Source organism: Oncorhynchus tshawytscha, linkage group LG01 (assembly GCF_018296145.1).
Source record: "Oncorhynchus tshawytscha isolate Ot180627B linkage group LG01, Otsh_v2.0, whole genome shotgun sequence".
In the NCBI taxonomy this organism is placed as follows: Eukaryota; Metazoa; Chordata; class Actinopteri; order Salmoniformes; family Salmonidae; genus Oncorhynchus; species Oncorhynchus tshawytscha.
In genome coordinates this window covers 73730743-73747994 of record NC_056429.1, presented here as the reverse complement: position 1 = coordinate 73747994, position 17252 = coordinate 73730743, and the positions used below count along the sequence as shown (strand labels likewise).

At 42.7% G+C, this 17252-nt stretch overlaps 1 protein-coding gene across 1 annotated transcript in view; it reads right to left on the bottom strand.

Annotated features, from left to right (window-relative positions):
• Positions 1-498: 498 nt before the first annotated feature.
• Positions 499-17252, bottom strand: part of crtac1b (cartilage acidic protein 1b) — a 52097-nt gene continuing 35343 nt past the window's right edge. The window contains exons 6-15 of the mRNA XM_024429891.2: positions 12567-12701; positions 12293-12438; positions 7390-7526; positions 5912-5994; positions 5434-5534; positions 5132-5300; positions 4475-4620; positions 2629-2671; positions 2304-2447; positions 499-1970 (exon numbers count right to left, since the gene is read on the bottom strand). Of these exons, the coding sequence (XP_024285659.1) occupies positions 1843-1970; positions 2304-2447; positions 2629-2671; positions 4475-4620; positions 5132-5300; positions 5434-5534; positions 5912-5994; positions 7390-7526; positions 12293-12438; positions 12567-12701 (1232 nt within the window). The 3' untranslated portion in view covers positions 499-1842. The remainder of the gene's footprint in view (positions 1971-2303; positions 2448-2628; positions 2672-4474; positions 4621-5131; positions 5301-5433; positions 5535-5911; positions 5995-7389; positions 7527-12292; positions 12439-12566; positions 12702-17252) is intronic.

Here is a 17252-nt window from a genome sequence, read left to right as displayed (position 1 = left end):
GTGTTTTATCAACACACTTATCAAGAGAACATCCCTGGTTATCTCTACTGCCTCTGATCTGGCGGACTCACTAAACACAAATGCTTCATTTGTAAATTATGTATTAGTGTTGGAGTGTGCCACTGGCTATCCATAAATTAAATAAATTTGAAATTGTGCCACCTGGTTTGCTTAATATAAGGAATTTGAAACAAATCATACCTTTACTTTTGATACTTAAGTATATTTTTGAAATTACATGTACTTTTGATGCATAAGTATATTTAAAACCAAATACTGTTTATTATCTACGCATAGTCACTTTACCCCTACCTACATGTACCAATTACCTCGACTAACCTGTATCCCCACACATTGACTCGGTACCGGATGTCTCTGATTGACATCTGTGATTCATATTGAAAGTGTGAGTTACAGTACATGCAGGAATCTCAGGTTAGGATTCATCCTATAATGAGATGGATTTGATTTTTTAAATCACATTGCACATGGCTCTTTTATATAATAATGACACTTTTATTTGACATTGGAGACACGATAAGGAATGCAATTAACTTGAAAACAGGTTGAACATCATAATTTATACATCATCATCATCATCATAATTTATTTACAGTAAGGAGGCAATGCAACATTTGGTGGAAAGCCTGGTTTGAGGTACCGGGAGCATCATTTTACATCAGTGTTCTTCAGTGCTTGTCCTGGGGATCTATATGTTGTGCAGGATTTTGTTCCAGCATAACGTTAACATTCCAGATTCATCTGATCAACTGAGTTTGAATCAGGTACAGTATGTATGTGCTTGGACGGAAGAAAAGTCTTGCGGAACCCTAGAAGCAGGATTGAAGAACACTGTTTGGCATTGAAGGCTTGGGTATGACTGTGTGATATGTGTTTAGATATGTATTTGTTATGCAATATGTTTTCATGAAAAGCATCTATCAAGAATCATCCAATGCTAATGTCAAAAACATGATGAAGATCATGTCCTTTGTATATCAAATAAAGCAGACATTACCTTTCTTCCATCATGGGAAACCCAAAGCAGGGTCCTCTGTAGCTCAGTCGGTAAAGCATGGCGCTTGTAACACCAGGGTAGTGGGTTTGATTCCTGGGACCACCCATATGTAAAATGTATGCATGCATGACTAAGTCGCTTTGAATAAAAGCGTCTGCTAAATGGCATATATTATGTTCAGTAGGCACAAAATAAACGTTTTGGAACAGAGTGAAATGCAGAGGTATTAATATATGGAAACGTTTTTCTATGGTGTGTCCTTTTGAACATGACCCAGATATGTACCGGTGCATTCTAGAGGGAATAGTGTGCGATATATCGACGCAGACACACTGAAGTCCAAGGCTAGTCCAGCTGATGAGGTGGTGTGAAGGACTCTGCAGTTCGTTGTTAACTCCTTAACTCACAGCAGCATGCTCCCAGTGTGTGTGTGTGTAATTCTACAGTTCAGAGGGGGCTGGGAGCTAAGTGTTGACAAACAGAAGTCCATGAAAAGTCCATGAACAAGTGAAGAAAGGAGGAAGAGAAGTCCATGATTTGTTATGTATGAGAGGAGTGAAGAGAATAAGAAATGTTCATGGAGAGCTCGTTTTGAGAGTGAAGAGACGGAGTGAGTTCTATGATCCGTTTGTTTCAGGATGAGTGAAAAGATGGTAGATGCTTCCATGAGCAGTTCATTTTCCAGAGGAATGAAGATATAGAAGAGACTTTCATGTTCAGTTTGTTTTCGAGAGTCACTGTACACTCCCCCAGAGAGAGGGAGAGAGGGAGGAGAGCGAAGGAGTGAAGGTTCCAGAGTGAAGTGGAGAGGAAGTGTGTAGCAGCTACAGTAGTCCGGTTTGCAGACGGGAGGAGAGGAGAGGCAGCAGAGAGAGAGAAAGAAGCCAGAGAGAGAAGCCAGCCCATCTTCGGACCCCCGAGGAGCGTGTCCCCCCAAAGTAAGCTACCTGAGCTGCAGAGAGGCACAATGAAGACAGAAAGATTAATAACAGCCATAGATTAACTCACAGTGCAAAGCCAGTGCAAACAGTAAGTCATGCAGGTACAGGGATGCAGAGAGGAGAAAAGTAGTTTGGAAAATGTTACAATCACTCGTTGGAAGGACTGTAGCCTCAAAAAACCTATTTCGCTTAGGCAGCTATATCTATTGTATATCGTAGCACATTCTAGCCTGGTCCCAGGTCTGTTAGTGCTGTGTAGCCACTTTTTATTAAACATGGCATGGCATTTACAAGAGATGGCAAGACAGCACAAACATATCTAGGACCAGGGTAAGCCCACTCACCCACGCAGGCCGATCCATCATCGTTGGGTTCAAAGCCCTGGTTGCACCTCTTATTGGCACGACACTTGTGGCTGCCATAGGTGTTAGTGCATACAGGACGGTCAGTGGGACACACAGAGGGGAACTGGGTGCACTCATCCTTATCTGGAGGGAGGGGGGAGGGAAAGAATGGGACGTGTAAAGGGGGAAGGGAGGAGAGTGGGAGGAGAGGGAGAGAGAAGGAAGGTAGCGTGAGAAGACGTTTATTGCAGGGAAAGAGATGCAGGATAGCACATTGGCAAACAGGACAGGGATTGTTAAAGACATATAGTGGAGCTCAACCTACCTGTGCACCGGCCATTCTCATTCATAGCAAACCCTTGGCCACACTGTAAGAAAGGGATACACCTTCAATACTGTCTCGTTGAAAGCAAGAAACACTATCATCTTATAACACAAGATCTTATGATAAGTACAGAATATAGTCACTGGATAATAATTATTAACAACCAGAGAGCGAGAGAGAGAAGAGAGAAGGAAGAGAGAGAGAGAGAGAGCAACTAAATTGACCCCAATAACTACCGGGGGATATACGTCAACAGCAACATTGGAAATATCCTCTGCATTATCATTAACAGCAGACTCGTACATTTCCTCAGCGAAAACAATCTACTGAGCAAATGTCAAATTGGCTTTGGGGTCACTTAGTTTGGGGTCACTTAGAAATGTTCTTGTTTTCAAAAGAAAGCTAATTTTTTGTCCATTAAAATAACATAAAATTGATCAGAAATACAGTGTAAACACTGTTAATGTTGTAAATTACTATTGTAGTTGGAAACAGCAGATGTTTTATGGAATATCTACATAGGCGTACAGAGGCCCATTATCAGCAACAATCACTCCTGTGTTCCCATGGTATGTTGTGTTAACTAATCCAAGTTTATCATTTTAAAAGGCCAATTGATCATTAGAAAACCTTTTTGCAATTATGTTGGCAGAGCTTAAAACTGTTGTCCTGATTAAAGAAGCAATAAAACTGGCCTTCTTTAAACTAGTTGAGTATCTGGAGCATCAGCATTTGTGTCACGGCAGATTTCCTCCTCTTCGTCTGAAGAGGAGTAAGGATCGGACCAAGATGCGGCGTGGTAAGTGTTCCTCATTTTAATGGAAAAACTGAACACTACAAAACAACAAATTGCCAAGAAACTGATGATCTCGTACAACACTGTGTGCTACTCCCTTCACAGAATTGCGCAAACTGGCTCTATTCAGAATAGAAAGAGTGGGAGGCCCCGGTGCACAACTGAGCATGAGGCCAATACATTAGAGTGTCTAGTTTGAGAAACAGACGCCTCACAAGTCCTCAACTGGCAGCTTCATTAAATAGTATCCGCAAAACACCAGCCTCAACATCAACAGTGAAGAGGCGACTCCGCAATGCGGACCTTCTAGACAGAGTCCCTCTGTCCAGTGTCTGTGTTATTTTGCCCATCTTAATCTTTTATTTTTATTGGCCAGTCTGAGATATGTATTTTTCTTTGCAACACTGCCTAGAAGGCCAGCATCCTGGAGTCGACTCTTCACTCTTGACTTTGAGACTGCTGTTTTGCGTGTACTATATGAGGTGGAAACTGAGCTGTACTTCCTAACCTCCTGTCAAATGTATGACCATATTATAGATACATATTTCCCTCAGATTACACAGATCCACAAAGATGTTGAAAACAAATCCATTTTTGATTAACTCCCATATCTACTGGGTGAAACACCACAGTGTGCCATAACAGCAGCAAGATTTGTGACCTGGTGCCACAAGTGAAGAACCAGTGAACCAGTGAAGAACAAACACCATTGTAAATACATCCCATATTTATGTTTATTTATTTTCACTTTTGAACTTTAACCATTTGCATATCGTTACAACATTGCAAATGATAAGACATTTGTAATGTCTTTATTCTTTTGGAGCTTCTGTGAGTGTAATGTTTATGGTTATTTGTATTGTTTATTTCACTTTTGTATATTATCTACTTTACTTGCTTTGGCAATGTTAGCATATGTTTCCCATGTCAATAAAGCCCCTTGAATTGAATTGAATTGAGGGGGTGGGGGGTGGGGGGGGCAGTGAGAGGGAGAAAGAAACAGTGAAAGAGAGAGAGAGAGAAAGAGTGAGATAAAAAGACGGTCCTTACCTCTATCTCTATTTCAGGTGTGCCCTCCTCCTCCTCTCTGGGATACCGGATCTCCAGGACAGAGTTGATCTCACTTGGTTCCAGAGGCCTGGCTATTGACTTCCCATCTGGCCAGTACACCTCAACATTAGTGGCTATGTCTTTACCTGGAGAGACAGGTAAGAGAGACAGGTAACATCACCAAAACATTGTCAGAATGTTTACATAATGTTCCCGTAAAATCCACATAATGTTCCTTTAATGTTTCTATATCATGTCAGTACACACACACACTACACACACACTACACTATTGCTAGTCTGAACCGGCAGAGGTTAACTGTCTTGGCTGGACTATGGGGATGAGGGGCTGGAGAGGGGTTTCTATCCAGGCCTTCCAGCTGCTGCACCTGCACCTGCCTCTCCCTTCCACCTCCTCCCCCCTCACCTCCTCCCCTTTCTCTCTTTCTCTCCATCTCTCCCCCGGGCCTCCAATCAGAAGGTGTATTAAGGCAATGCTTTCCACATGGATCTGGCAATGCTTTCCACACACACACTCAGTCTGTGTGCACGCTGCATGTGTTTGTTTCCTACGTGCATCTGTGTGTATATGAGCGTACATCTATATGTACCTGCATGTGTGTGTGCATGAGCGTACATCTGTATGTGTCAGACCTACCGAGCCCAAAGTGTGCTACAGGCTCCATCTCACAGAGGTATCCAGAGCCCCCGTCGATGATGCGTGTGTGTGGACCACTTCTCTTAGTGTAGACCACTACCTTAGCCCCCCGGGCATACGCCCCGTACTGGGTACGAGGGATAACACGCAGCCACGAGTTAGTGGAACCCTGAGAGAAAGAGAAGGGGGGGAGGGGGGACAGATTAAAGGAGATGTGTGTGGGATACAACATCTCAAATTAGAAAATATGGTGAGAGAACACACAACGAGAACACGTGGTCAGAGCACACACACAGTGGTACCTGGTTGACTCTGTAGATAGAGAGAGGCTGTGCAGCACTCTCTCCATGAGATATCAGCAGGTCCAGACGACCGTCTCCATCAAAGTCTGTCACTGCCGCCCCTGATAGACGACAACACATATACACATGCAAACACTTAGAACACACACATCGAACTAACAACGGACACAGGTCACTGAGAGGACACGAACATACAACACAATAAGAATAATAAGAGAACACACATTGAGAAAAGAGGCTGATAAAGAGCTAGAATCAGAGCTGCCAAAGCTGATTAGTCAAGTTTACAATCTCAAACCACAGACATCTAGCACCATCCCTTGGAGGAAGTAGGAATTACACTATTTAATCGATGTGTGTTACACATTTACAGTGTAGAATTGGTTAATGATAAACAGTTCATCACAGTGTAAGCCTAATAGGTATTTCTACCCCCCATACACATACACCTGTACACTCCCCGACCCCCAACCCTCACCTGTTCCTCGTCCTTCTGGCTCGGCTGCCTCCCCCACATTCAGCTCCTCAATCTGGGGGTCCCCATGTTCTCTCCTAGTTACCCTGCCATAGCAACCAGATATCTGTTAAACTCCCCATAATAACCCAGGCCCAGCTACCATCACTCAGGATGCATTCTGTTGTTCCCCAAGTGGGACTCAAACTCACAACATTCTGCACAGCAACAAATGCCCCTTAAAGCCAACCGCCTTAGTCAAAAAAGCAAGACACAAGGCCAGGGATCATCAACTTGATTCAGCCTTGGGCCAATTTGTTCTTGAGTGCATAGTTGGGGGGCCGGAACAGAATGTCAAATAATTTGTTGATCGCAAATTGACCACAAAAAGCCCAAACAGATAAAATATTTGACTAAAACAATAATTTCAAACCTTGCTTGCATTTGTATACGATCATGTGTCTCTCTATTATGGTGGGAATACTTAGGAACAGATTTCCAAAATGTAAATTACTTGGAGCTGATTTCCTAGTGTTTTTACAGTCTTTAATGTCCCACAATGACACACGCAGGCCAAATTCGGCACGCGGGCCGCCAGTTGGAGAAGCCAGGACTAGCCTGTCACTCTCTGTGAATGACAGTTGCCTTTTAGATCTCAGTAATGTCCCTGATTTACTCCAGCCAACACACTTTGGACGAGTTTCATATCCACTACACATTTGTAATGTTGGATGTTATGAAGCACAGCAGCTATTTTGTCCTGATTATCCTGGCATGGACAAGTTCAATCATTTACACATCTGGTACTAATCACTGTCATTTCCTCGTAACATCTCATAGTTTGAACAGCGCCTCACCTAACAAAACTTTCCATATTGAGATTGGGTCACAAATATGTTTTTCTATCAACTTTATTAAACTTCAGAACATTGTCAACTTAGAACATAAGACAGAGGTTTTCAGCGCACTCAAACCCAGCACAACTTTGATTGATTCAATTAATTAGCTTCAATGAGGACAATGAGGACAATAGTTCAAGCTGGGTATTTCATTGCCAGACAATGCATAACCGTTAATTTTGGTGGATTGTGTTTCATGATTGAAACTTCAACTCAGGTTTTAATATGGTACAAGTGGAGCCTCGGGCTTTGGATGTTGGATTGATCACCATTTCAAACCACAGATATCCTGCATAACTACAAAGGGGACAAACACATGAGCACACAAACACACACATACACATTCCACCAATAGTCACACGTCTGGGAATATTCAGTCATTATGACTACTTCCTGACTACAGAAATGCTTTAAGTCTAAAATAACAGAGGAATTAGATATCTGACATTAACAAATGTTAGCTAAGATTTGAGGCTCAAATTTACATGGAAATTAAATTAGTTGATTTGCTTTTTGGAACTGATGATTCAACTGATATATTGCATGTGTGTGAGTGTGTATGTGTGTGCGTCTCCGTGTATGTGTGTGTGTGTGCGTGTGTACCTGAACAGTCTGTTGGATGACGACCCTCTGTAAGCAATGTTATTAAAGAACACCTCTAGTTCGTTGTCGTTGTCGAAGTCTGCAGCGATGACCGTACGCACCGGAGACGGCATGGAGAACTTCTGAGACGCTATGTCCTGGGGGAGGGAGACAATATGTTAACACACAGACACAGAGAGACACACACACACACACACACGAACACAGGCACGAACGCACATATGCATGCACGGCACGAGTTTGCATGCAAGCACACACACCTCCACACACAACAGGAACAGCAGGAGACCAATGTAACATTATGGGGATACTCACTATGTACACTCACTCCAGGTAGCTAACATCTCACTATGGCGACCTCATGGGGTTTAGGCAATGTTTCGTGTTGATATTACATACACACTGGGGGATATTCCTGTTCATAAAATTGTATTTCTGTAAATGTACCATCTGTTGAGTGGAAAAACTCTCAACCAAACCCAAATAGTGGGTCACTCCATCCTGTCTGGAAGCATTTTTCATTCGTTTTCTTAAAAGGGTAATACATGTGCAATTGTGGGCGGCAGGGTAGCCTGGTGGTTAGAGTGTTGGACTAGTAACCGGAAGGTTGCAAGTTCAAATCCCCCAGCTGACAAGGTACAAATCTGATGTTCTGCCCTTGAGCAGGCAGTTAACCCACTGTTCCTAGGCTGTCATTGAAAATAAGAATTTGTTCTTAACTGACTTGCTTAGTAAAATAAACAAATGAAATGACTGCTGGACTCACTGTGAGTATGGATAAGCAAAGTGAGTAATTTGTAGTTGGTCTGCTGAGTAAGCTGGGCTGTAACAAAAACCTGCACATCCTATCCAGGACCAGGCATAGTGTCAACTGTCAAAGTATTTGGGAGACTCAAGCCCAAAATATTGTACTGTTTTACAACACTGGGGGAGGGAGTCTTGATTTAGTCCTGGGCTCGTGGAGTGGAGGCTGTTAGAGCAGCAAAGGGGGGGGGGCCAACTCCATATTTTGGAATGTAATGATTGACGGGCACGTGTCCACATACTTTTGGTCTTGTAGTGTACATGTTCCTCTCCTCTTCCTCCTCTCTCTCACCTCTATCTCATCCCTCTCTCCTCTCCTTACAGTGTTTACTCCCTGTGTTAATTATATGGATCATAAAGCCTAAGGGGAGGGCGTAGAGGAGAGGGGATGAGGAAAGCGGGGAGGGAGGGGAGTGACCTTCTACTGTTTAGGTGAAGGAGAGGGGATGGCCAAGTGAGGGCAGGAAGGAGGGAGGTGAGGGGAGGAGGAGCGAGGAGAGAGAAAGAGGGAGAGAAGGAAAGGGAACGACGGAAGAGAAGAAATGGGCAGAAAGTGACCTTCTGTTGTTTTGGTGAATGAGAGAATGGAATGGCCAAAGAAAAAAGGGAGAGGGGAAAGAGAGAAGTTGACGAGAGAAGAGAGGGAAGGGAAATTCAGAAAGGGTGAGCTAGGGAAGGGGAGATAAAGAGAGGGGCAAAGGAGATGGAGTGAGGTGCTCTATACTGGGAAAAAGTAGCCTGGCTGATGCGGCCCACATGACTCACAGTGCAGGGAGAGTTGTGACACACTGATCTAGAAAGGAGGCATTGATTGGTTCTCTCAAATGTTTTGAGACCTCAACTTGTTTGGATTTGAAAATCCAACCGTTGTAATGGAAGGGGCGGCGCTCAGGGCTGTGCATAGTATGAGGGGATTTGAGCGAAATAGAAAGAGGAGAGCCAACCAGTAAAAAATACAGCCCCCTTCATTATTGACGCATTGTGGCTACAACATCAATGAGCCATCCCAGAATGAAGCTAGCAGGACTTGGAGAGTTAGTTGTTAGCCAGATTAGGGAAGAGGACCAACTACTTTGTCAAATCTCAGATTTGTTCAATTCAAATCAACATGATAGTGATTTTCACTGAATCCCTGCTGACATTTCATATCAAGATGCCCCATTAGCTCACATCATGTCTTCTGAGATTTATTCTTAGTTACGGTTGGTGGGGCTGGGAGACATACTGCTAAGATGAGTGTGTGTGCCTATGTTTTTGCGTGCATGTGTGAGTGTGCAAGTGTGTGTGTGTGTGTGTGTGGTCGCTGCATCCATAGAGTTAAAACAGTCCTAATCCGCACTTTCCCCTCTTCCCCCTGTCCATCCACTGTCCAGCCAAGCTGCTGCTTCAGCTCCTTTTATTCAGTAGATTACTGGAGTGGCAAAACACCTGTCACGACTTCAGCCGAAGTCGGATCCTCTCCTTGTTCGTGCTTTCTAGCCATCGCCGCTCCATTTTTAATATATCCATTTGTTTTGTCCCATACACACCTGGTTTTCATTCCCTAATCATTCTACATGTATTTAGTCCTCTGTTTCCCATCATGTCTTTGTGTGTAATTGTTTGTTTGGTATTGTGGATTATTGTCGGGCGCTTTACTTTTGTCAAGTTCTGTGTTTTTGTCACGTTATTGTTTTTATGTGCTGTGTATTTTGGAACGGAATTAAAGTGCGCCTGTTCACTACACTCTGCTCTCCTGCATCTGACTTCGCCTCCCATACACACCTTTTAAAAACACCTTAATTACCAATGCTAAAGGTCAACCCAGATACTGTGTGTGTGAGAGAATTGAGGTTGTGACAGCAATTATGTGAGCTAATTCTGGTATTATAGTCATTATGTCCTGAGATTTCCTATCGTCTTCGTTTGTGGAAGTCTCAGCTTTTCATATATATATATATATATTTTTTAAATATTTTGTAGCTCAAACCATTTGGACTCTACAGACGTTATTGTAAAGAAATACCTGGGATCCACCCTTGTCTCACAAACCCCGCTCTAGTTCAGCCCCTGTTAACCACACAGACTCATGGTTGGTATCTACGGATGAAATAGACAAATCCAATGGTACAACCCAGAGGTCTGTAGGTCAAACACACAATGTTTAAAAAAAGGGGTTAAAAGTCCTACTGCACAAAAATATGAAAGCAACATGTAAAGTGTTAGTCCCATGTTTCATGAGCTAAAATAAAAAATGTTGTGCACAAATTTGTTTAAATCCTGGTTAAGGAACGTTTCTCCCTGGCCAAGATAGTCCACCCACCTGACAGGTGTGGCATATTGTAACAAGTGCGCTGAGAGTCGGAAAGCAAATTCAGGGAGTGAGTGTTTTAATAAATAAAAGAAGCAATGATCACGAAACAAACAACGCACCGGCAAGAAAACAGAGTCAATAACACCTGAGGAAAGAACCAAGGGGAGTGACAGATATAGGGAAGATAATCAAGGAGGTGATGGAGTCCAGGTGAGTGTCATGAGGTTCAGGTGCGCGAGACGATGGTGACAGGTGTGCGGGATAATCAGCAGCATGATGACCTAGAGGCTGGAGAGGGAGTATACGTGGCAATACCCCCTCCCCGACGCGCAGTTCCAGCCGCAGGACGCCGTCAAAGGGGACGAACCCGGGGATCAGAAGCAGACCGATCACCCCTGCTGATGTGCGAGAACTTGTCACAGATATAGGGAAGATAATCAAGGAGGTGATGGAGTCCAGGTGAGTGTCATGAGACGCAAGTGCGCAAGATGATGGTGACAGTTGTGCGGGGTAATCAGCAGTCTGATGACCTAGAGGCCAGAGATGGAGTATACGTGACATATCAAGAAGCTGATTAAACAGCATGATCATTACAAAGGTGCACCTTGTGCTGGGACAATACACAGCCACTCTAAAATGTGCAGTTTTGTCACAACACAATGCCACAGATGTCTCAAGTTTTGAAGGAGTATGCAATTGGCATGCTGACTTCAGGAATGTCTACCAGAGCTGTTGCCAGGGAATTGAATGTTCATTTCTCTACATAAGCCGCATCCAACATAATTTTAGAGAATTTGGCAGTACGTCTAACCGGCCTCACAACTGCAGACCACGTGTAACCATGCCAGCCCAGGCACTACACATCCAGCTTATTCACCTGTGGGATCACCCGAGACCAGCCACCCGGAGAGATGATGAAACGGATTAGTATTTCTGTATGTAATACAGTTTTCCCCTTTTGTGGGGAAAAACTCTGATTGGCTGGGCCTGACTCCCCTGTGGGTGGCCCTGGCTCCCAAGTGGGTGGGCCTATGCCCTCCCAGGTCCACCAATGGCTGCCCAGTCATGTGAAATCCATAGATTAGGGCCTAATTGATTTATTTCAATTGACTGATTTCCTTATATGAACTGTAACTCAGTAAAATTGTTGTTGCGTTTATATTTTTGTTCAGTATAAATCACGCCGGTGCGATGGTAGGACTCATTGAATTAACAGAAACATCAGCCCAGCCAAGGTTTATGGGGTTTGTGGTGTAAGGCCTCACTGGGACAGCTTAATCCCTGACAACACACACACAAAACACACACACGCATACACTGGAAACAAATTTAATGAGCTATTTTACTTTTAACTACAGTTAGAAGTAATTGGTAAATCATCAGCCGAAAGTATTTAAGACCATAAAAATACACTGATAATAATGGGATTCAGGATCTAAATAGCTGGGCTTTGTTCTGGCAAGAAAGTAGCCATTGATTATTTTCAGAGGAGACAGAGCAGCAGCAGCCGCAGCAGCAGCGTGCGTGTGTGTCAGAGGAAGGATCTGCTGTACCCTCAAGAATCATTAAGCACAGTAGCTGAAGGTTAGCTAAGATCAATGTACTGCTCAATAGAAGAAACGGTGGGATGCTAGTTGATTACTGTGCTTGAAACTTTGTTATCGTTCCTTGAAGCTGTGTGTGAGCCTACTTTCTGTAACTTGAACCTGTGCTGAAGTTGTGTTTGTATCTGTCTACCAAACCTTGAACCTGTGCTTAAACCACAGTACCGTACCTGGAATCTGTGTTTAAACCTGTGTTCCATACCTTGAACCTGTGCTTGCGGTTGTTGCCCAGCTGTAGGTAGAGTCGATGTGGCCCGTTCCAGTTTCCGTAGACAATGTCCATCTTTCCGTCTCTGTTGAAGTCAGCCAAAGTCACCCCCCTACCATGCTGCATAGGGTCTTCCACACCTGGTACACAGAGGAGGGAACTCCCATTTTAACTTTTAAAATGAAAAACACCACAGTAATATATGGTGTGGCAATCAAAATACATAGATAAACCTGTTCAATTAGCTGTCTCTCCATCTTTCTCTCACCTGCCTGCTGAGCCACGTCAGTGAAGGTTCCATCTCCATTGTTTACAAACAGGAAGTTAGGTCCGTACTCGTTATCACAAAACACGTCAGACAAGTACTGGCTAACAATGGGACCTACAACCACACCACGGCCACCTGGAGAGAGAGACAGAACACGTCTCACAATCTGACTGATGTCACACCCCAAGAGAGAGAGCGAGAGAGAGAGAGAGAAAGAACACATCTCACAATCTGACTCTCACACCTCGAGAGAGAGAGAGAGAGAGAGAGAGAGAGAGAGAGAGAGAGAGAGAGAGAGAGAGAGAGAGAGAGAGAGAGAGAGAGAGAGAGAGATATGAGAAATTGGTTTTATTGATTTTTAAAAGTAGATAGAACATAATGGACAGTAACAACATAAATACAGCAACAAGTTAAATTGATACTATCCTATGCAATAGCTGTTAAACAATATATGACTTCCACTTCAAAAGAAAGAGTTGGCGGGCCAGAAGGCTATGGCGTCTGCTTGGGTGTTACAAAGAGTAAGTTCTTCGGGGGATACCCCGAAAATAGCAACAGAGGGATCTGGGGCAATTTCCTTATTGCATATATATGAGAAAGTCTCAAATATAGAGGACCAGAATGGAACTAGTGCCGGGCATGACCAGTATGTGTGATACAGCGTGGAGGGTGCCTGATGGCATCTAGTGCAGGTTGGGTCTATTTCTGGAAACAATCTGGCAAGTCTACTCCTGCAAAAGTGTAGGTGATGAAATCCTTGAAACTGTAATAACCCATGTCTAATGCAGATAGAGGATGAGTGTATCCTGTCAATTGCAGAATGCCAGGTCATATCGGAAATCAAACTCTTCCTCCCATGAACACTTTACATAGTCAAGAGTGGGGCATGCAATATTCTGAATATTGTCATATAGCTTAGTGTAACGATGTGCACTGAGAGTTGGGAAGCAAGTTCAGGGAGTGAGTGTTTTAATAAACAAATGAAACAAACACACAACACACAGCCATGACCCAGGAACAGAAACAATAACAATAATGCCTGGGGAAGGAACCAAAGGGTGTGCCATATACAGTATAGGGAAGGTAATCAGGGAAGTGATGGAGTCCAGGAGAGTCTGATGATGAGCAGGGGTGTGTAACGATGGTGACAGGTGTGCGCCATAACGAGCAGGCTGGTGACCTAGAGACCGGAGAGGGAGCACGTGACACTTCAAAATGTTTCCCTTTGCATAGGGATCCAGTTTCTGAAATTCATCGAGCCAGCTTGTGGGTGGGAGAGATGGGAATAAGGGGAAAATCTTTCTTGTAAAGTTACAAATCTGCAGGTACCTGAAGAAGTATGTCTGGGGTATACTATGCTCTCTAACTAGATGTTCAAAGGAGGTAAATATACGCTCATGGAAAAGGTATTTTCACTCTTCAATCCTTTCTAAAACCATAGCTGGAAGGCTGTATCTATTAGGGAAGGTGTGAAGAGTGAGTTGGAAATAAAAGGCATGGATGAGATAGCTTGTCTATGTCCAAAGTGGATCCTAAACTGAGACCATATCCTGAGTGAACTTTTCACAGTAGGGTTTGAGTGGTATTGAATGCTCAATGGTAGGGGTGCACAGACTTAGGAGACTGGGGATGATGTTTGACACGAGTGCTCTTCCATAAGGGACCACACCAGTCCTTCCGCCTCTAAAAATGTAGAGGCCCAAAAGGTTATCTTGTGAATATTAGCAGCCCAATATTACTGGAATTGGGTTGGGCAAGACCCTCCTCTCCTTTCTGTCTCTCCAAAAACACTTTACGCAACCACGGGATCTTTTTTTTCCAAATGAAAGTAGATATGTCTATCCAGTTTTTAAAAATATATATTTTGCAATAAAGATGGGAATAGTCTGAAATAGATACAGGAATCTTGGCATGATGACCATCTTGACCGAGTTCACTCAGCAAATGATTGAGGTGAGGGGAGTGATTGAGGTCTTGCTGAGCCTTCTCCAAGGCTGGCTTGAAATTAAAATTGAACAGGTCTTTCAAGTTCAGAGTCACACAGAACCCTAAATATGTGAAAGTATTGAGCACTACCGTGAAAGGAAATTAATCCAAAGATAGATCTATTGCTCGCTTATTGAGCGGAAAGAGTAAGCTTTTTGTAAAATTGATTTTGTAACCTGAAACATTGCCAAATCTAGAGATGATATCAATAGTGATTGGGATAGGCGTGATGGGGTCTGAGATATACAGTAAGAGGTCGTCAGCATACAGAGACAGTTTGTGGACCTGCCCTCCTCAACTGTCATCCCTGCGCCACCTCTCAGGGAGATGTCTAGGGGTTCAATGGCTATATCAAACAGGAGAGGACTCAGCAGACAGCCTTGACAATTTCCTCTATGCAGGGAGAAATATTGTGAGAGTGCTGTTGGTACGAACAGATGCTTGAGGAACTGAATACAGTTCCATTATCCACAAGACAAAAGTAGGGCCAAATCCAAATCTTTCATGTGCAGTAAAAAGGTATTCAAATTGAATAGAGTCAAAGGCTTTCTGGGCATCCAGAGAGATCAGGGCTTCTGGAGTGGGGGAAGAATTTGGTGAGTAAAGAACATTGAATATGCCCGTAGGTTACCGAATGAACGTCTGCCCTTGATAAAGCCTGTCTGATCAGGGTGTATTATTGTAGGCATAACCACTTCTAATCGGATATCCAGAGCCCTAGTAAGTATCTTATAGTCACAGCAAAGCAGGCTCAAATTTCATTCCCCTTTTTCAGGAGGACTGATATTACAACCTGTGACATGGTAGGGAGGAGTGACCCCTGCATGTGTGCCTCAGTATAAACTTAGCATAATAAGGGAGTCAGCTTAGAAGATAATCTTTTGTAAAACTCAATTGGGTAACCATCGGGACCCAGGGCCTCACCGCATTTCATTAATTTTATCGTCTGGTCAATCTCTGATACAAAGAGGGGCTTCTCAGATTTATTGTTTGTGCTGGCTCTAACCATAATAGAAAGAGGAGTGGGAGGTCCTGGTGCACAACTGAGCAAAAGGATAAGTACATTAGTGTCTAGTTTGAGAAACAGATGCCTCACAAGTCCTCAACTGGCAGCTTCATTAAATAGTACATGCAAAACACCAGTCTCAAAGTCAACAGTGAAGAGGCGACTCCGGGATGCTGGCCTTCTAAGCAGAGTTCCTCTGTCCAGTGTCTGTGTTCTTTTGCCCATCTTAATCTTTTCTTTTTATTGGTCAGTCTGAGATATGGCTTTTTCTTTGCAACTCTGCCTAGAAAGCCAGCTTCCCGGAGTTGCCTCTTCACTGTTGATGTTAAGACTGCTGTTTTGCAGGTACTAAAAACAGAATGGAAGTACTCTGAAACACCAAAAGTGGTTCTTCAATCTGAATATTAGTGTTTTTAAGAGAACCTTGTGAAACCCATTGTTGGTGTTTCAGTCCATGAAAAAGGCTGCATCCAAACAGAAAAATAATGTTTTAACAGAGTGTGTCTTTCATACAATCAAATGGTTTTGAAAAGCCAATGTTTATACTGTAAATATTGATTGATAATTTTCAGACAATATTTTAATCAACATTTTAAAGATAACACTGGGAATTTAACACTGGGAATTTAACACTTTTCCTAGGGTAGACAATGGCAGTAATTATTAGTGGCATGAACTCATGGATGCCAAGGGAAGCCCGCCTTCCCCCCCAAAAATTTACCAAGAAAAAAATAAAAAATGATTTGTCTTTCATCTCTGTGTTTCATAATTTTCCTTCAAATCACAAGAGCCTGAATGAATCTCACTGGAGAAAGCATGTTATTGCATCCAACTTTTGACATTCATATTGTTATCTTGTTTCTATATTCGCATAGCTTTATTCATGTATATATGCATTTTGCATATTGCTATTGATGTTTAATAATTGTATATTCATGTTGCAATTTAAGAAATATTAAAGTAGTTAATAACTGAAATACGCATTCATGTTCTATCATTATTGCTTGTTATTATTAGCTATTTCTCAGTTTCAATGCAGAAAAACATTCATACTACATTTACCACAGGCTGGCCAATCCTAACCAAAGCCAATTTAGACAATGATCACAGACGAATGCCAACTGACCTGTCAACTGTTAATCATATCATCTAACATAATTGTACTGTGACTCAAGCCATCTGAACAAACTTCCATGTACCATCATCTGAATATAAAGACTCAGTTCAGAGACATTAGCATAAGGGATGACTGGTGGATCGCATTGAGCACTGAGCTGAAGTTTTGTACAAGTTTTGTAATAGTGCTACTTCTAACATTAGCAGTCATTGACAGTTTTTTTTCTGTTCATGTCAAATATAATACCATATTGCCCTTGATTTTGAAGAATATGAATATGATAAATAACTTACAGATCCCATGATGTCAAGCAAAGAGGCACAGAGTTTGAAGGTATGCCTTGAAATACATCCACAGGTACACCTCCAATTGACTAAAGCATGACATCATTTTATGGAATTTTTCAAGCTGTCTAAAGGCACAGTCAACGTAGTGTATGTAAACTTCTGACCCACTGGAATTGTGATACAAGTGAATTATAAGTGAAATTATCTTTCTGTAAACAATTGTTGGAAAAATTACTTATGTCATGCACAAAGTAGATGTCCTAACAGACTTGCCAAAACTATAGTTTGTT